Raw genomic sequence first — 21497 nt, forward strand, 5'->3', positions numbered from 1 at the left:
TGTGTTCATTCATTCATTCATTATCTGTAACTGCTTTTCCAGTTTAGGGTTGTGGTGGGTCCAGTGCCTACATGGAATCATTGGGAGCAAGGCGGGAATACACCCTGGAGGGGGCGCCAGTCTTTCACAGGGCAACACATACACACTCACACATTCATTCACACTTTTGATTTGCCAATCCACCTACCAACGTGTGTTTTTCGACCGTGGGAGGAAACCCACGCAGACACGGGGAGAACACACCAACTCCTTACAGACAGTCACCCGGAGCGGGAATCAAACCCACAACCTCCAGGTCCCTGGAGCTGTGTGACTGCAACACGACCTGCGACATTCACCTTCTTATGATTTTGGCCAAACATCAAAAAAGCAAGAGCCACTATTTTGCAAAATTATTACAGAGGCTTCTTTGGTTACAGTAAAAACTCACCCTTAGTTCAACCTTAGTTCCTAAGGTTACATAATGTCACTGACGCATAATATTTTATACTTGTTTAATATGTGCCACAAGTACTGCTTTTGCGCACTGAGTACAAAAAACTACAATGAGTGTTTAGTGAAGAAAATTCCATATAATATGTCCTGCAGGTAAAATAATCCAAACACAACCCAGGTAAATATTGTCATTGTGTGGGGTCTTTATTAGAAAATACATTTCAATTATTCCTGTTTCTAAGATTATTTTATATATTTACGTTACTTAATAATCATTCATTCATTAACTGTATGCGCTTATCCACTGTGGGTCCAGAGCCTACCTGGAATCATTGGGCCAAGGCGGGAATACACCCTGGAGGGGGCACTTAATAATCACATCACTGAAATTCTTCACCTGTAATGTTAAATTCAGTGAGTAAGTAAGTGAATACATAATATACCTTCCCCAGTGCCAGATGTGGAGTGTGAATGAATAAAGCTACTGTACAGCTGCAGGCAGTAACTGTGATTATTAAATGTACACTCTGTACTTTTTCTCATTCAGTCTACATAGAGTAATGTAGAGATAGAAAAATGTATAAAACGATAAGAAAAAAAATGAACTATTACTGCAGTGGCTGGATGTTCGTTCTTGAAGGATGTTGCACATTATAAACAAAAATGAATAGACACCTCTTTTTTTAACCAGAAAAATTTAGAGATAACAGTGGCTATTCACAGCTGTAAGAATTTCTGATCACTACAATTTGGCCCATGGAGCAACAAGGTAAAGGTGCTGCTGGAGAAAAGCCAGAATCTTCTGCCACGAGTCCTCCTGTGCATCTGAATGTGGTTTGGTTTGTCCACCCCAGAGCAAGAGCACTATCATTAAAAACACAGTAAGAAGTAAAATATAACAACACACACATAACCATGTTCTTTGCATTTATGCCTATATCATTATTGGATACACGTGGTTTAAATGTGGTATTGACAGATTTCACAACTGGAACCGAGTATTTTATAGTAGTTTGACTGCCCTTGTTCTTGGTAATATTGAACACGGTCTTATTGGATAACAATTAATCACCAACCAATTACAGTCAGCCATTGGTCAAAAGATATTGCCCCAATTTCCATCAAATTATCATTAACATTTATTTTCTGTAACTGCTTTATCCTGTTCAGGCTCACATCTATTAATGTATTATGTTATTCCAAATATAGATTATAATGGTATAATCCATTTGGAAAATATTCCAATATTGTTAGTTATTTAAAAGGAAATGTATGTCATTATAATTACATGACAATTAATTTATTTTTGATTACCTTTTGTTTTTGTCCCTTGAACAACGAAGTTACTGGCCCGGTGGTGTGGTGTATAGGGCGCCTCTATCAGATGACCTGCTCCAGGATATGTGAGGACCTGCAGCAGATGTCGATTTCCTGCTTTGTCCATTATCAGCGCCATCTGACAAAGGACAGTGTGGCCAAGACAAAAACTCTGATTTGAAAAGGGCATTTGTAAAAAGTATTAGGTAAAAAAAAAATTCAACACACACTATGTAAATCTGCAGTGGAACCACTTTATGTGTCTAGCATTTTTCAGTCATGGATTAAAACGTCCTATATTTGTTTAGTTGTGGCTGAAAGTAAAACGCTTAAATGTAAAAATAAATATCAAGTGAAAGCAAAGTAGCTGGACACTACAGAATGAAATTAAACTAAAAAAGAAAAAAGAAACCAGGGATGTTTTACTCTGAATAATGTGAAAGGTTCTTTATATTTAGCTACTAAAGCAAAAGATTATCAGTCACACTTCCTGTCGTATCCAAAGACCTTACAGACTTCACACCCAGAATGCTGTAGATGATCACGTGACTTCCAAACTAGAGTCATGTGATCTCTTACCGGTCTCAGTTACCTTTGATTGCTATCACCTGTATTTCTGTGTATTTAACCCTAGCCCTTTCTCTCTTTCTGTGCCAAGTTTTACCTATCTTTAGCATTACTAAGCATTCCTGTTTAAGTAGTATTTTGGTATATTTTCTGATTGTGTTTTTGATACTGTTATTGCCTTGCCCTGATTTGTTTAGATATTCTGGTTTTGGACTCTTGCGTGTTTCTTCTTTGCTTCTTCTGGTATTTTCCTGTGCTCTACTTATGCTCTTTAGGTTCTGGCCTTGGCTGATTTTGCCCAAGCCATTTATTAATGCCCCAATATCTTTACCTCTGCATTTGTATCTTTTCGGTCACGTCCTGAGTCTAAGTACAATTAATCATATTATAATGTATGGCCCTTTCTGTGTATGTGTGACTCTGACTATGCTACAAAATGTGTGTATGAAGAGATTCTTTTGTATCATATTGTCATCAATATCTTTTAAAAGGAGAAGCACATGACAAATTCAGTTGTAACCTTGACCTTACAATAATCTAATTACTATTCTTTAGAAAAGTGATTATATTTATCAAGAAAGCTCACATTTCACCACAATATAAGATTTCATTTAATGTGGTGATCTCAGTGGCATAGATTGATTTGATTTACTTACATCTTCAGCAGACTCAACAGTAGGACAGTTCTGATCATCTTCACCATTAACAAGGAGCAAGGGACACTTTATCTGACCCACCTGTGTCATTCAAACAAACCACTACAGATTCAGAGCCATATATACACACAGAGTCAACTATGTGAGTGTGTTCTGCATCTTACATCCAGTTTCATGCTTGGATCTGCAGGAATGGGCAGGATTATGTCTCTCCAGATGAACTGATTGTCCCGTATTCGCACTTTATCAGACATCCTAAAAAGAGAAATTTGGTTTAACGACATTTTTCACTATTAGAATAATAATAATAAAAATAATCAATCATCCTTTCATTGGTTCATAATGAAAATGGGTTTATATATATATATATATATATATATATATATATATATATATATATATATATATATACTCACACATACTACTTTATTGCTGCATTACTTAAAGTTGCAGTCCATTTTTTTTCCCCAGTTGAAATCACCTGTTTACCTGCTTACGTCACATGCTGAGTGTCTACAAAGAGAATCTGGTACATTTTGCTGCTTATCAGCCACAGTGTTCCAAATGGAGCTAATAATGACAGCTGCTCTAAACAGAACAGCACACAGAGTCTTCATCTGCTCATTCACCCTTTATTACACCAAAGAAATGTGGAATACTATGAAAAAGATTGTAGCAACGCAACAGATTAACGGTAGTTTGACTTTTGAAAATTGTGGGACCTCCATGGTATGAAAGAATTCAAATGTGAGGCTGGGTTGGCTTTTTTCTTACTTAAGTAGTAAGATATATACAATTTTTATCACTAACTACAAAAACAGACAGCCAATACATAACTAGTTAATATTTTTTACATCTTCATTATGTAAAAGAGCAATTTGCTTCCACACCAATAAAGCCAGAAGCATGTATTGCCCTACTCTTGAAAAGAATTGCAGCAGAAACTGAAAATATGGTTTTAAAGCACATATTTTTACGGGGCTTACTACAGTGTTGTACATTCTCTAAGTTAAAATATTATTTGCTAATGATAGCAAACAATCTAAATACCTACAGTACAACTGATCATCTGTCTTCTCTTATAGCTAGTGTTTTTATCTGTTGCTCAGTGACTGTTTATTTACATATTGCTGCCTCTCAAATAAAAGTTTTTTTTTCTTTTTACATTTGTTAGATGTAAACTCTTTCTACATTGTGACACATTTTACATGGCAAATTATTGACATTCACCAGCATTTTTACCTTTAACTAAACATTTACTGGAATATATATGCTGTTTCTATAGACAGTGACAATATATTTCTGCATTTAAATGGTTTATAATCTACATATAACCGTGACCCTAAAATGGAGAATCGGAAAAGAAGATGAGATGAGATAACCTACATATTGTACATACTGATACAAATACAGATATTACCATATATAGGACTTTACACAGTAATAAATATGGAATGAGTAAATATGGATGTCAGAAATAAAAACGAAATTGTACAGAATTTGAAAGTCTTGAAAAATAAATAAATAAAAATAAACAACACCAACAACAAATACAAACACACACAATACACCACGCATACATTAGAGTTATGTGGTTGGTACAATGTGCTGGTGGCCTCTGTAAAATGATAGCTGATGCTGATATGGTGCCTTTCCTGCTTCTCTTTACATGCAGTCAGCTGGTACCCTCTGGGTCGAACAACGGGCACAGTTTGATCAGCAAATTGAAGTCTGGATGATAAAGTGATTTCAGAACCTCCACATTTTTTAATGTGGAATGGTATGTTTAAGGGGTAAAAGCAAAGTAAGTGGCTGAAGTTTAACTTTTCTGTAAGATTTTATTCACTGTTTAAATTACCACAGAAACACATTTAGCACTCAAGTTGTTTCGTTTTGGAGCACATCAGGTCCGTGATTACTTTAATGGAGTTAGCGCTCCCCAAAATTTAGAGTCTGTTCCATCTACAGCAAAAATCAGTAAATATTAACTGCATATGAAGCAGGAATACAGAAATTTCCTAATTTCAGTTCATGCTTTTCAAAATTTGGCAGTCTCTTTATTTTCTAAACTCCAAAAAATACCAATTTTCTGCCTTTTGCAGAAAGAGAAAGCCTAGCATACTGGACATCAACACTTTGATTTTTACACATTTACAGTTTTGAGCATGCAATCAGACTGGGGAAATAGCAAATGTTAATATTCTCAATATATTATAAAAAAAGTGTTGTTTTTTTCAATTAAAACCATGAACGTCGCCTTTAAGTCCTTACGGAGTTTACTGATGTCTAGTAACGTATACAGGTTGTAGACAATACTTGGCTTGCACTTCCTGCACATATATTTTAAGCCAACACTAAGTAGAATTTTTACCATAATTTAACAGCTATTCCAAGCTCAGCACTGCTTATGAATGAGGGTATGAGACTACACACACTCACTAACTTTCCCCCTTGATTTCAGGACTGTGCTGTAAAACTGAAATACACTCTGCAACTGTAGGGGAGCCCAGGAGTGAAAAATACCAACTCTTATCTAGTGTTTCCTTAAGATCAAAGTGACATTGAGCATGGTCTTACATCTGTAGCGACATCACTCTGGTGCCAGTGTAAAACAGAGTGCTACCTTTTTTGTGGCATGGTGTCTCATATATACACAGGCTGAGGGTAAGGAGGTAAGGGGAAATCTTGAATAAAGTCAACTTCAGAGTGATGGACCCCACTATTGAGTTTTAATGTTGAACGGAATCAAGGAAAAAAGAAATGGAGCACTCAGCACAATCAACTGCTACCTCACAAACCAATTGAGTCAAAATAAAAGTCACAAATACAAATAAAGCAGTAACCGAAATCCTTTCAAAATTAAATCTAGAATTACTGTTCAGTTAGAGTTTTTATCCTAGCTTGTACAAAGAGGTTAGAGCCCAGATACTGCCAGAATCGAGTATTGTGATCCATTACACCTCTATAAATAATGTCAGTTGATTTTGCTATTGATACGTTTTAACAGCAATTTCAATAAATACAAATGTGACAGTTTGCAATTTTTTTTTAACTATATTCTAGTTCAGAATGAACTGTGCATTGGTACAAGGACTTATATGTGTGGGGTGTTGTTTTTCATAAAGCAGAGCATTTTTGTATGCATACATTTATAAAAGAAAAAAATGAATGTTTAAATGTCAAAATTATTAACCAAATACATTATTATACAAAATTATTACCAAAACAAACTAATATGTGAATAGCTCGATATTCAGGGCTACAACGCAACAAAGTTTAATTCCACAAATAATCTTCCACATCCTCAGTGCAATTACAAATATCATCAGACAGCTCTATGTAGCTTTAATAGTTGTGCTAGCTACAACATAATTTGGATATGATTTTTTTCTTTTTAATCTCTAAGGGCAACAAAAAAATGTAACCTCTTGTTGAGGGTGTTGTTCAGTGAAGGCCTGCTAAAAAGGATATTTTTGCTATATAATCACCTAAATTTATTCAATATACACTACCTGGCCAATACTAAAATGATAAAAGTAAAAGACTGCCTGCTTACTTGCTGAACTCTTCACAAAGATTAGGCTGAGAGTTTTGTTCAGGAATGATATGACTTCCACTGATGCACACACAACACCGAGGCTGTGAAAAAATGAGACAACAGAACACAAAAAAACCCAAAACATTTTCATTGAGTTTAGCATTAAAATGTTACTGAGATTAAATGTGTTTTGAATGAATGTGATTAAAAATCAGTCCAAATTAGATACAAAGACACATGTTTAAATGATCTATAGATATGATCCATAAATGAGTAACTCAAAAATAAATAAAATAAATCAATCAAAGCTATAAATTATAAAATAAAAATTATAATTAATTCTATTTACAGTAAACAGAAGTTCTTATTGAACAGATGGCTTTCACAAAGTTGAATAACAACTCTAGGCTCAGCTGAATTGATCTACCTTAAAAATGAAGCATGTAGCTGAAATTACTGGTGTTTGTGACCACTTTCATGTTCTTGATTTTATGTATGCCATTAACCAATTAGGCGATATCCAATTAGGCTATGTGTGTGTTTATATGAATGTGTATTCTGGCACCTCACCTTAATGATTTTGGAATACGCGGCCAGGGCCAGTGACACAAAGGATCCAAGGGAAAGGCCAAACAGAGCCAGTCTGTCTCTCCTTACCATTGGGTGATCCTGTAAGATGTGATACGCAGTCTGCAAATCACACACACACACACACACACACACACACACACACACACACACACACACACACAATATAAGACTATAGGAAAAGACTATGTGTACAAAAATTGATGAATATATATTTTATATACATACCATTTTTATGATGGGTTCATTTTGGAAGTCACTTCTGAAAAGTTTAGTCAAATGTCATCAAAGCCTTAATGCTTTGCTGCCTGTGCTGGCATATTAGGCAGCATTTTAGAACAGTGTTTCTCAAATTTGGTCCTGGCTGCACCCTGCTCTGCACATTTATTACTTTCCCTTCTCCAGTATTTACTTCCAGTGCACTCACCGCTTGTGTAAGACATATGCATGAGGCTGCATATTAACTAATTCATTCACTCATGCGGACACAGGGAGAACACACTCTACTCCTCATAGAAATTCACCCCATGTGTGAAGTGAACCCACAAACCCAGGACCCTGGAGCTTAGAACAGCAACACTACCTGTTGAACCACTGTGTAAAATAGTGGCTTGAATTACCTCAAAGTGACTGACATTCAATGTCGCTGCATTTGACTCTTCTGAGGACAGATATTCCAGAGCTAAGGAAACAAAGCCATGAGATGCCAGGAGAGCAGATCTGTATTCCACCAGACCACCACCCCCTCCCCACAAGTCCAGCAGTCCAGGAAATGGTCCAGGACCTAAACAAAATACATTATAGAGAAGCTCAACCTCTTGCAAACCTCACACAGAGCTATGCAAAGGCTTGAATATTCCTGATGTTTTTACACTGCATTAAAAAAACTGCATTTTAATTTTATCTGGTCTCTTTTATCTGCCTTATTATTTATTCAAATAATGAGCATGCCATAACATTTAAAGAAGCCACATCTTATGTTTTATTTTTTAAATGCAGCCAATGCACAGTAGCTGTACACTAAAGAAATGCAGGACTGCATGATTAGTTCTGAGAATGTAGGCTCTAATTTATATAGCAGTTGTTGTGATTGAAAAAGTGCTCTCCTTCACATTGCAATTTTAAAAATGCAATAATTATTTCAGTCTCATTCAGAGTTATACAGAGAGAAATAGTAAGAAATTGGTAGAATGTCAATAAGTCTTCATGAGTTCTAGAGACTTGCCAAAAGATCATGAATTATGAAGAAAATTGGTGAAAAAGTAACTGTCCAAGAAGCAAGCACAAACATGTCAGAGATTACTACAAAGATAAGATACACTAGCAAGATCTCATTGTTCTAGTACAGCATTAGTTTTGCAATCACTGATAAGCTCTTCTAAAAAAAATAAATAAAGCCCGAATTTGCCCCATGGGACAAAGTTTATCCTGTTAGTATATATGCACATAAAGCTAAAAATAAATTATTATTAAAAAGATAATAAAATATAAAAATAGATACCCATATGCTTTTTCTTATGACTACATAAGGATATTTACAAATATCTTTAAAGTCTGAGAAAATCTGCACATTTAGCATATCTTCTAAAATGAAGTGTTAAAGGGTTTTATTTCTCTCTCTTGCACTAACAACTTTTCAGTGTTCTGAGAAGGCTTAAAGATACATATTGGAATATTGCTGTGAGCATTTGATGGCAGTTACAAGAGTATCATTGAGGTCATTTGTAAATTTTGGATGATGAGTTTAGGTTCACACTCCTCCAGCCCATCTCAAATATACTTAAAGGCTCTCCATCACACCAGAGAATTTATTTTTGTGAGAAGGGAGTTTATATATGCTGTGTTTTCTCAGTTGGCTGTATGGGTGTATTGATCTTAACATAACAGAATTTAATGATTATAATGGGTGTCTACAAACTTGTGGACAGTGCATGTATGTACCTGGAGGGATGAACAGAGTTCCTCGTACACCTTTCTCCTGGACATCCACCCTTCTCACACCTGGAGCCATATACCAGCGCTCTATAGCACAGGTTACCAACACTGAGTGCTGGTTAAAACCCTGAGAAATGTGTCCGTCATAAACAGATATGTGGAAGACCATCGGTGAGAGTACATCTTTCTTCCGCAATCTAAATCACATAAATGTTGAGGGAGAGAGAATGAGAGAGAGAGAGAACAAAAGCTAAATCCCTAGAAATCTCATACAGTCTTTAAACAAAAGTTAATGAAACAAAACACCAGGTCATTTTTCGTCCATTTCAACTACTAAATTCACCCTGAAATGTTAATGCAATGAAAACTGTCAAAAAATTCAAAACAGACATACAAAAAGTCACATATTTTTTGTCATGACTTTGAAAATATACTGCTACTGTGTATAAAAATTATTTTAAAAAATAATTAAAAACATAGTCCTTAGTATTAAGTTTTCTGTCATCTGTTGTATTTAATATAGGACAACATGTAGTTTCAGAGGAAAGACTGGAAATGGCTGGAGAAAAGAATTTCTTCTTTAAACTTACAACGTACAACCTACACGTTTGATGTAATTAAAAAAAATATTAGGTATTAAACCTCTGCATAAAAAACTTAATCTTCATGCCAATGTCCACCTATAGAACTATTTTACATTCATCATTAACATTTTAGAAAAAGAGGTGGCCCAACACCACTCATAATATCGCACAAGATTCATATCCAAGAAAAATTCCAATCTGGGGAATCTGACAAATTGTCTTCTTTTTGCCTCCGATCAAGGCTACGTAAATCCATGCTGAATCTATACAATTGCAGTGCAGATTTTGGGTCCAAAGGCCACACAGTTCTGGAAAGATTAAAGAGCATGAATGGAATCTCAAGAACAGCCCTGTCGTGGTTCAACTCCGACCTTACAGACTACTTATACTTCATAAAAGAAAACCATGTGTATTCTAAATAAACTATTAAGAGCTGTTTAATTTTTAACAGAGAGCTCCAGACACCAATAAATATAGACCAAGGAACGTGATAAAAGCTATTTTGGGACACTGTCCGGACAACAGTGTTGTGCAAGTTGAACCAGAAACTTTAAAAATAAGGGAACGATTACAAGTTGAAATTCTAATAACGCTGAACATGGATATCCGCCCTCCAGCAATAAGTACTAATAATCAATGCTGGTTATGTAAAACAGTGAGTCCACTGCAACTAAAAATAATTAGGGATTTCATTTATTTATATATATTTATTTATTTTTTCCCCACCAAAATTTGTTTTATTTGAAAATTTTATTTGAAATGAGAAAATTACATTTTATTTAGAGTATTTGTTATTTATACATTTTTAGTTTGTTGTTGTATGTTGTTTTGAAGTTGAAAGGGTAATTTGATTTGAAAATACGTTGTTAACTACATAAAACCTTGTTATAACTACAAGGCTACTTACATACAGGACATCAGCTCATTGTTGATCAGATCATAGAGTGTTCATCAACTATAGAGTGCAGCTGTAGGATTGGAACAATGGAAATTGTGTGGCTGCTGGTAGGAAGAGTGTGAGGTGGGCCCTATGTGAAGCTCTAATGGATTGGCATAGGATATGTTACCTCTTAACTTGTGTATGCTTTTTAGAAAAGAAAATTGGCTTGAGAAAATGTTCTCTAACTGGACCTTAATGAATTTTAATTAATTACCACTGACATAGACCATTTCCCACATCTGTAAATTACCTGGGTCCTGTTCGGCTTCCTGGCACTGGCCTCAAACTCCACATCAATCCCATGGGCTCCACACCTTTATATGTTCCTCCCACGCTAGCATCCTTTGATACTAACACGCATGCACATGCACACACACAATTATCCCATATTAATACCAACATACCTATTTTCAACTGTCACATTTATGTAACAGACCACTAAATGTTAAAGTTACATTCCTCAAAAGGCATTGAAGTTTACTATTGGCTGGGAATATTAAATAAAATGCCTGTGTTTGTATTGTAGATAATGTGGGGTCCCATTTTTTACAATTCAAAGTTGAAATTATGTACCGAACTGGAGAATTAATTGCAATTCATTTTTACTGCAGTTTCTAGCAGAAATGCACACTGTAAATTTGAAATATTCACCTGCTATTGTCCCAGATTCATCACTGTTGTAGTGTCCAAATGCCTCCCAGTAGTCCTTGTCCTCTGACTGATGAACAGTGTGGAGGGTCACTTGTTGTTTAGGTCTAAGATTCTTCACCAAAATCTGAAGCTTCTCGTCTACGAGACCCCTACTGGGCTCCACTGAGAGTAAAGGCCAACCCTCAGCCTCAGCCATGGTGCTCAAAGACCTAGCAAATAAAAAATAATCTAATCTTCCTTATTATGAGATAATGTATAAGAATATTATGAAATGATTCAATCTATTTCTAAACAAATTAAGTTTCAATTGGAATTCACTGCTAAGGTTATTTTATTTTATATGTTCTTTTATTTATCTTTATTTTTTCCAGTAGCAGGATTGGAATCTCAAAGAAAAATGTATTTAACACACACAATGGAGAAACACACATGAATCTGCATCAATTTCTTTAAAACAAACAATAATATTTACACCTTTCAATCATGTTATTATTTACCTTCTTCCTATGAAACACACAAAACACATTTACATTTACATTTATGCATTTGGCAGACGCTTTTATCCAAAGCGACTTACAAAAGAGGATCTAACATTCGATCTACAGCACAAATTATACAAAATACCTTACATTAAGTGCAATATGCCAGGAAGTAATAAGTGCATTAAAGAAAGACATTCAGTGCAAAAGATACTCTCGGAAGAGCTGGGTTTTCAATGATTTCTTGAATGAAGAGAGGGTTTCTGTTGCTCTAATAGTGCTTGGAAGCTCGTTCCACCAGCGTGGTACCAGAGATGAGAATAGCCTCAACTGACCTGTACGGGGGGTTGGTCGTGTTAGTAGGCGCTCCTTTGAGGAACGGAGAGGGCGGGCGCTAACGTATGGTTTTAAGAGTCTATTGAGGTAGATGGGAGCAGAACCAGTGAATACTCTGAAGGCCATCATTAGTGATTTGAATTTGATGCGAGCAGCTAAGGGTAGCCAATGCAGCTCAACTAATAGGGGCGTGACGTGCTCTTTTTGGTTGGTTGAAGACCAGGCGTGCTGCCGCATTCTGGATCATCTGTAGTGGTCTCACAGCACAGGCCGGAAGACCTGTCAGGAGGGTGTTGCAATAGTCTAGACGGGAGATTACTAACGTCTGAACGAGGAGCTGTGTTGTATGTTGAGTTAGGTATGGCCTAATCTTCCTTATGTTGAATAGGGAGAAGCGGCACGATCGAGCTACAGCGGTAACGTGATCTGCGAAGGTCAGCTGGTCATCAACCATGACACCTAGGTTTCTTACAACCTTGGTGGGAGACACTGATAGGGACCCTAGCTTGATGCTGATGTTGTGGAGAATAGCTTGCTTGGCTGGGAGGACCAGTAGTTCAGTTTTGGATAAATTCAATTGGAGGTGATGTTCCTTCATCCATGTAGATATGTCAGAGAGACAGTCAGAGATTCGAGTTGCCACTGAGGTGTCTCCTGGAGGAAAGGATAAATAGAGCTGTGTGTCATCTGCATAGCAGTGATAGGAGAAGCCGTGCGAATGTATGATTGGGCCTAGAGAGGTAGTGTACAAGGCAAAGAGGAGGGGTCCCAGCACCGAGCCTTGGGGCACACCTGTGGTGAGGTGGTGTCGCGCTGATGTTTGTCCAAGCCATGACACACTGAAGGATCGTCCAGTGAGATAAGACTCAAACCAGGAGAGTGTATTGTTCTTGAAGCCCATGTCAGTGAGTTTGTTTAGTAAGATGTGGTGGTTGACCGTATCAAATGCTGCTGATAGGTCGAGCAGAATGAGAACTGAGGATTGACCTGTTACTTTTGCATCTTTAAGAGCTTCCATTACTGACAGAAGTGCAGTTTCCGTCGAGTGGCCGCTCTTGAAGCCGGATTGGTTCGAGTCAAGAAGGTTATGTTGGGAGAGGAATTTTGTTGCCTGCTTAAAGACAGCTCTTTCAATGATTTTAGACAGGAAGGGGAGGAGAGAGACTGGTCGGTAGTTCTCTACTATAGAAGGAGCAAGAGCAGGTTTTTTGAGTAGAGGTCTTACTTGAGCTTGCTTGAAGGTGTTTGGAAATGGTTAGTGAGGAATTGATTACATGAGTGGCTGCGGACACAATGGACGGGGCTATGGTTTGCAGTAGGGTGGTAGGAATGGGATCCAGTGGACAGGATGTGGGACGGCCACCTCTAAGAAGATTTGATACCTCGTCTTCTGTGAGAGGAGTGAAAGAAGGGAAGGAAGCAGTAGTTTTAGGAGGATTCGAAGGGGGAGCCGGAGGCTGTGTAGAGGGGTCAGAAAACCGGCTGCTGATTGCAGCAACTTTGCTGGTGAAGAAGTCAGCAAATGCATCAGCGGTGAGGTTGGTTGCAGAGGGTGGAGGTGGAGGGTTCAGCAGAGACTTGAAGGTTGAAAACAGCTTCCGGGTGTCAGTAGCATTGTTGATTTTGTCTTGGTAGAATTTCTTTTTTGCAATGGTGACATTTGTTGAGAAGGCTGAGAGCAGGGATTGTAGTTGTGTCAGGTGTGATGGGTCTTTTGTTTTTCGCCATCTCCTCTCAGCAGCTCTGAGGTTAGTGCGCATTGATCGAAGGGAGTCAGTAAGCCACGGGTGGGGCTGCATGGGTCTTGCGGGTCTGGTAGTCAGAGGGCACAGGCAATCTAAGCAGGAGCTCAGTGTTGTGCAGAGTGACTCTGTGGCGTCATTGACCTCAAGAGATGAGAAGGTGCTGGGGGGTGGGAGAGCAGAAGTCACAAGGGCAGAGAAGTGGGTGGGAGATAGGTTGCGGAGATTGCGCCGGAAGGGGACAGGGGGAGCGGACACAGTGGGTTGCTGAGGGAGACAAGCATTTAGCTGAATAAAGTAATGGTCAGAGAGGTGTAGAGGAGTAACATTTACAGAGTTAATTAGGCATTGTTTGGTGAGAATGAGATCAAGTGCATTACCTGCTTTGTGAGTTGAGGGGGTGCATACCTGCTGTAGCTCAAAGGAGTGGGTCAGAGAGAAGAAGTCAGCAGCAGCCGGAGTGTCAAGGTGGATGTTCATGTCACCGAGAATGAGCATGGGACAGTCATGTTCAGGGATGGATGAAAGCAGAGTGTCTAGTTCTTCTAGGAAATCACCCAGTTGCCCTGGGGGACGGTATACAACGACCACATACATTTTTACTGGTGCAGTCATCAGGATGGCATGGAATTCGAAGGAGCTGTATGAGACTGATGATTCGAACTGGGTATATTTCCATGTGTTGGAAATCAACAGCCCCGTACCACCACCTCGTTTACCAGGCCGTGGTGTATGGGAGAATCTGTAGTTGATGGAGAGAGCAGTGGGGGTAGCGCTGTTTTCCGGTTTGATCCAAGTCTCAGTGAGTGCTAGGATGTCTAGTGAAAGATGGTTTGCATAGGCGGAGATGAAGTCTGCTTTGTTTACTGCAGACTGACAGTTCCATAGACCTATTGAGAAGGAATTGGTTATGGGTGTGGATGTGTGATATAGAGAGCGAAGGTTATCAAGGTTTCGTTTCCGTCTGTGGAAGTAGAAGCGCCTGCGAGTTCCAGAGAGAGGAGAGATGGTGTAGGGACACATTGTGGAAGGAGGAAAATTAGGTTTAGTTTGTTTGTTTGGTGGCCTCGCTTGGGGGACACGATTGGGAGACACGTTATGTCTTTACCCCAGAATATCTTCACACCAGAAAGGCTGAACACAAAGGCTGACGCTTCAGAGGGGTCATTCATTTTTTGTAATGGAGATCTCACACAGCTGTCCTGTGTTGGTGATTGATTGTCCCAGCTGAGACTGCCCACTGACAGTTTGGTAGAGAACAAAAGGCCTGAGGGAGTGGTCACAGCTGAAACTCCCTCGAGCTGATTGTTTCCCTAATTGAATCAGTAGTGGTACTTAACACCTTTAGAATGGGTTTCAGTTGATACTTGCAGTCAGGTGACTGGAGCCACAGCACAGGAAGTCCACAAGATCAGTTGAGTTGGTAAATAAATACAGAATGCACAAGCATGCACTTACTCAGGTTCTTCTTCTGTGTCTGCAGTTCACAGCCCTAACACATTCCAATCTTTTAATCTATTCATAGGCATCTGTACTTCTATAATTTTCAGAAATTATTAGCCATCATGGCTCTGTTCTGTAGTGTTGCTGCTTATAAACTGCCTCCATTTTTCAAACACAGGGACAATTTCTCAGTTTACTCCGTCTCTGGTCCTGGAGATTTTTAGAAGAACAATGGGGCTTTTTGGGTCTGGTAAAATATAACATTAACTCTGTTCACTTGGCCATTTCAGGGCTGTGAGACACTGTTCGTAGATCTGGCCACACTGTGGACTGTAAAATGATTGGACAGAGGGCGGGATCATAGGAGCACACCAAATTGTTCACTTCTAGAGGAGAACATGCTGCTTAGCAGTGCTGTGAGAGGCAGGTGTGTTTTAGCTTTCACTGTTTCCTTAATCTATGATCAAACACCCTGGACATTTTCTGACAATCCTACAGATTGCTCCTTTAAAGTTTATTTTTTAAAACAATCACAAACATTATTGTAAACATCCATTCACTGAACACTTCATCTTAAATCAAGGATGTATTTCCCCATCCTTTAGTGCAGCAACAGCTTCAGCTACTTTGGGAAAGATTTAGAGCAGATGTATAATTCCAGCAATGATTTGACATCATCCACATAAACATTAGTGGAGTCTGATGTTGGATGATTAATTCTGCATCAGAAACACCACTCCCACTCATCCCAAAAGTTTATTAAGTAAAAGTTGTATACATAATAAAATCTGGAGTACAGTTTAACCTTTAATAAACCTCCATATTTGTACATATATCATCAGTGTTTTAAAATAACTGAAAGATAATATCACTGCTACATTTTAGGAACAATTAGCCATAACAGAATTAAACATCTTACCTGTTTACGGCCAGCATTTTATCACGTCGTTTTGACCTGCTCTTGTGTGGAAAGAGAGTAGACGTTAAAGACAAGTTTACTTTGTGGTGAAGGTTCAATGTCCATCCGTTAACCTTTGTTTGAACGTTTTCTATTGGCTGCTTCCATCTTCAGCTTCCAGATGAAAAACCCAGACACAGAAGTTTCTCTCTCTTCGAAGTGTAATTCTCATATTGGATAGGTTAATGCGGAGCAATGTGCAGAAAGACATGCAAGAGAATCTGACTCTGGCTTCGCCTTTTCCAAAATAAAAGCCCCCCGCCAACTCCTACAGTTCAATATTATGATCGGTCCGTCCGGCTGTCATTTTTAGCTATAAATCGTGCGGTCACCCAACAACAACAAAAACGATGAAATGAGGAATGCTTGCTGTATTATGAACTGGCTAAATCAATAACCACTGTGTGAAAAACGTATGAAGTTCATTTTCCTGCTTGAAAGCAAAATAATGAAACTCGAGACTAAATATCAACATCTGGCCCATAGGTGGACCTGTGTGGACCTGTGGTTGGCTGAGCTGAGGTAACCAGACTCACCCTGACAACGCTCATTCCAGGCTGGTTGTGGACCACCACGTGCCATATTTGGGCTAAATATTTTTGCTATCTGGACCATTATGAAAGCGTTGTGTTGTGCTTTGCACGTGTGTGTCAGTGATATTATAAAATTATATACCATGACAAAAAAATTGATGAACTGATGAATATTCAATATTAACAACAATACTGACATGCTTTAACTGAAATAATCTACAAAAGTTAAGAAGTGGAAGTGTTTCCTTAAGAATACCAACAGTATGTAGGTGAAATTTAATAATAATAATAATAATAATGATGATAATAATAATAATAATAATAATAATGATGATGATAATAATAATAATAATAATAAATACCCAAGGTCGCTTTACACAAAACAGGAGAAAAAGGAAAAAAAGAAAAAAGAAGACACAGACCTGCAAAGTACTGAGAGAATAGGTAGGTTTTTAGATGGGATTTAAAGGCAGAAAATGAAGAGCAGAGACAAAGACTTTGTGGTAAAGAATTCCAGAGCTTGGGTGTACAATCATTGGGCGCAAGGCAGGAATACACCCTGGGGTCTCTCTCTCTCTCTCTCTCTCTCTCTCTCTCTCTCTCTCTCTCTCTCTCTCTCTCTCACTACCTGCTGCACCTAGGTGCCCTTAAAACAACATGACATACAGTAGAGGCTGACACACGACACACACACACACACACACACACATTCATTCATTCATTCATTCATTCATTCATTATCTGTAACCGCTTATCCAATTTAGGGTCGCGGGGGTCCAGAGCCTACCTGGAATCATCGGGCGCAAGGCGGGAATACACCCCGGAGGGGGCGCCAGTCCTTCACAGGGCAACACAGACACACACGCATTCACTCACACACTCACACCTATGGACACTTTCGAGTCGCCAATCCACCTGCAACGTGTGTTTTTGGACTGTGGGAGGAAACCGGAGCACCCGGAGGAAACCCACGCGGACACGGGGAGAACACACCAACTCCTCACAGGCAGTCACCCGGAGCGGGAATCGAACCCACAACCTCCAGTCGAAGCTCTGCTGGATGTGGGAGTTGAAGATCTTTCTGACAGTTTCCTCTGCCAAACGTTCCCAGCAAACCCCCAGGTGGTGATCAGTTGACAGCTCAGCACCTCTCTTCACCCGAGTGTCCAGAACATATGGCCGCAAGTCTGATGATACGACTATAAAGTTGATCATCGAAATGCGGCGAAGCGTATCCTGATGCCAGGTATACTTGTGGACACCCTTATGCTCGAACATGGTGTTCGTAATGGACAAACTGTTATTGACACAGAAATCCAATAACAAAACACCACTCTGGTTCAGATCAGCGGGGCCGTTCCTCGTAATCACGCCCCTCCAGTTCTCACTGTCATTACCCACGTGAGCTTTGAAGTCCCCCAGCAGAACAATGGAGTCCCCAGAATGAGTACTCTCCAGCACCCCCTCTAAGGTCCACAAGACGGCCTGGCACTCTCAACTGCTGTTAGGTGCATAAGCACAAACAACCGTCAGAGCCCCCCAACCCAAAGACGCAGGGAAATTACCCTCTCATCCACTGGGGTAAACCCCAACGTACAGGTGTTAAGTTGGGGGGCTTTGAGTAAGCCCACTCCTGCCTTACACCTATCACCCTGGGCAGCTTCAGAGTGAAAGAGCATCCAGCCCCTCTCAAAAAGATTGGTTCCAGAGCCCATACTGTGTGTCGAGGTGAGCCCAACTATATCTAGTCGGAACCTCTCAACTTCGTGCACCAGCTCAGGCTCTTTTCCCACCAGAGAGGTTACGTTCCATGTTCCAAGAGCCAGTTTCAATAACCGAGGATCAGAACGCCAGGGCCCCCGACCTCGGCTGCCACCCAATCCATATATATATATATATATATATATATTACTGTATGCAGTTCACAGTGGTGGTACTATATATATATATATATGAGCTGGCCTAGAATATCCAAGACTTTTTGTATGTACACAAAAGGCCTTTTTCTCTCAAATATTTTTCACAGCTTTGTCTAAATCTGTGTTAGGTAATCCATCCACCTCACAGGTGTGGCATATCAAGATGCTGATTAGACAGCATAATTATTGCGCACGTGTGCCTTAGGCTTCCCACAATTAAAGCCTGTTTATATTTTATTTTATTATTGCACATTGTAACAGGAAATGTAAACCTGACATTGGTGCATCAAGTGCTTAATTGATGAGAAACATCTAAGTTTGCACAACAGAATAGCTGATAATGTTGCAATAGTTTGTGTGTGTTCAGGAGTTCTCAACAGCATTTTGTGTATTGTTAGGTGGATCTAATTATTCTAAAGCCCTGTAGAGGCAGATAGGCACACGTGTTGTGCTACAGCTACTGCTGTGCCCTACTGACAAAGGAGGTGGTGTGTGCAGTCCATTACAGCTCATCTGTGCTGTGCTGAGAAATGAGGTGCTTCTCACTGTTTCCACAGTGTTTTCATGTGCTGTAAGTGGAATATGAACCATGTGCATCCTTCTGAAGTTGACAGTAAGTTGCTTTGTCTTGTTGACATTCACTGTCATATAAGTCTCCCACTAGTCAACGAGTGAGTTCACTTTCCTATAGATAGTGTTGTCATCATTACTGATGAGGTCCATCACTGCGTTTTCATCTGCTAACTGGAAAATGTGATCAGACTATTTTTAACAATAGTTTAATAGTACCCAGAATTCAATGCATTATTATGTAGTTGCCCATTCTCTGAGCTCCATTTAACTGCTAATATTTGGCACAGCAGGTACACGTACAAACCGGATTCCAAAAAGTTGGGACACTAAACAAATTGTGAATAAAACCTATTATTATATTCAGAATAGAACACAAATCACAGATCAAAATTTTAAACTGAGAAAATGTATCATTTTAAGGGAAAAATATGTTGTTCCAAAATTTCATGGCATCAACAAATCCCAAAAAAGTTGGGACAAGGCAATTTTTTTACCACTGTGTGGCATCCCCACTTCTTCTTACAACACTCAACAGACGTCTGGGGACAGAGGAGACCAGTTTCTCAAGTTTAGAAATAGGAATGCTCTCCCATTCATGTCTAATACAGGCCTCTAACTGTTCAATCGCCTCGGGTCTTCTTTGTCGCACCTTCCTCTTTATGATGCAACACATGTTCTCTATAGGTGAAAGATCTGGACTGCAGGCTGGCCATTTCAGTACCCGGATCCTTCTCCTACGTAGCCCCAATGTTGTGATTGCTGCAGAATGTGGCCTGGCATTATCAAGTTGAAAAATGCAGGGTCTTCCCTGAAAAAGATGACGTCTAGATGGGAGCATATGTTGTTCTAGAACCTGAACATAGTTCTCTGCATTAATGGTGCCTTTCCAGACATGCAAGCTGCCCATGCCACAAGCACTCATGCAACCCCATACCATCAGTGATGCAGGCTTCTGAACGGAGCGTTTATAACAACTCGGGTTATCCTTGTTCTCTCTGGTCCGGATGACATGGCGTCCCAGTGTTCCATAAAGATCTTCAAATCGTGACTCATCTGACCACAGAACAGTCTTCCATTTTGCCACACTCCATTTTAAAACACCCCTGACCCAGTGCAAATGTCTGAGCTTGTGGAGCTTGCTTAGAAATGGCTTCCTCTTTGCACTGTAGAGTTTCAGCTGACAACGGCCAATGGCACGGTGGATTGTGTTCACTGACAATGCTTTCTGGAAGTATTCCTGAGCCCATTCTGTTATTTCCTTGACAGTGGCATTCCTGTTTGACATTTAAGGGCCCGGAGATCACAAGCATCCAGTAGAGTTTTACGACCTTGACCCTTACGTACAGCATTTGTTCCAGATTCTCTGAATCTTTTGATGATGTTATGCATGGTTGATGATGATAACTTAAAAGACTTTGCTATTTTACGCTGGGTAACACCATTCTGGTATTGCTGCACTATCTTTCTGCACAACAATGGTGGAATTGGTGATCCTCTTACCATCTTGGCTTCAGAGAGACACAGACATTCTGAGAAGCTCTTTTCCAGCTGTCTTCCAGGTCTTCCAGCTGTTCGTTATATGCTCAACTTCCTTTTTTCCAGCCACTTATTGCTACTTGTCCCAACTTTTTTGGGATTTGTTGACAATGTGAAATTTTGAATCAACATATTTTTCCTTTAAAATGTTACATTTACTCAGATTAAACTTTTGATCTGTCATCTATGTTCTATTATGCATAAAATATTGACAATTTGTTTAGTGTCCCAAACTTTTTGGAATCCGGTTTGCATTTCATGTCTCACAGTTAAGTTGCAAGTATTACCAGGTCATGTACCAGAGATTTTCAATAATTGTATCATTAATAAAAATTATATTATCACTGTTTTTATGTGAATGCAGCAGCTTTCTCATTGAGGGACTGATGAGCCTCTTAGCACTGCACTATGTATCTTATATGTATCTTATAAGGTGGACTGACAATTATGTGGACACAATGGGTTGTTCAGACCAACTAAAATTGACTGGACAAATTGACAGAATTAACATTGGTTGTATATTTTTGGTTGATAGACATCTGATCTGATCCACTCATACCAGCACAACACTAACTAAACACCACCACCTTGTCAGTGTCACTGCAGTGCTGAGAATGATCCACACAAATCATACTTGCCCTGACTATTGAAAAACTGGATGACAGGGGTCAAACAATGTATACAGATCCACAGATGGACTACTGTTTAATGGTAGAACTACAAAGTGCTCCTGTCTTATCAATGGAACTCAGAGAATGGACAGTGGG

At 39.2% G+C, this 21497-nt stretch overlaps 1 protein-coding gene across 2 annotated transcripts; it reads right to left on the reverse strand.

Moving 5' to 3' along the window:
• Positions 1–604: 604 nt before the first annotated feature.
• LOC136694495 (peroxisomal succinyl-coenzyme A thioesterase-like) lies at positions 605–16415 on the reverse strand. Of its 2 annotated transcripts, none has more exons than XM_066668110.1 (11): positions 16131–16415; positions 11212–11420; positions 10811–10910; positions 9043–9233; positions 7722–7885; positions 7084–7203; positions 6532–6614; positions 3140–3230; positions 2976–3056; positions 1750–1891; positions 605–1299 (listed from the first exon to the last, which is right to left on the reverse strand). In XM_066668110.1, exons 1-11 carry the CDS (start codon positions 16145–16147, stop codon positions 1178–1180), a joined length of 1320 nt encoding a protein of 439 aa, XP_066524207.1. In that variant the 5' UTR covers positions 16148–16415; the 3' UTR covers positions 605–1177. The 2 variants fall into 2 exon arrangements, with proteins under 2 accessions (XP_066524207.1, XP_066524208.1); XM_066668111.1 differs by having other exon boundaries at positions 11212–11439.
• Between the last annotated feature and the right edge of the window lie 5082 nt (positions 16416–21497).

The sequence above is a fragment of the Hoplias malabaricus genome, chromosome 4, assembly GCF_029633855.1.
Source record: "Hoplias malabaricus isolate fHopMal1 chromosome 4, fHopMal1.hap1, whole genome shotgun sequence".
Taxonomy (NCBI): domain Eukaryota; kingdom Metazoa; phylum Chordata; class Actinopteri; order Characiformes; family Erythrinidae; genus Hoplias; species Hoplias malabaricus.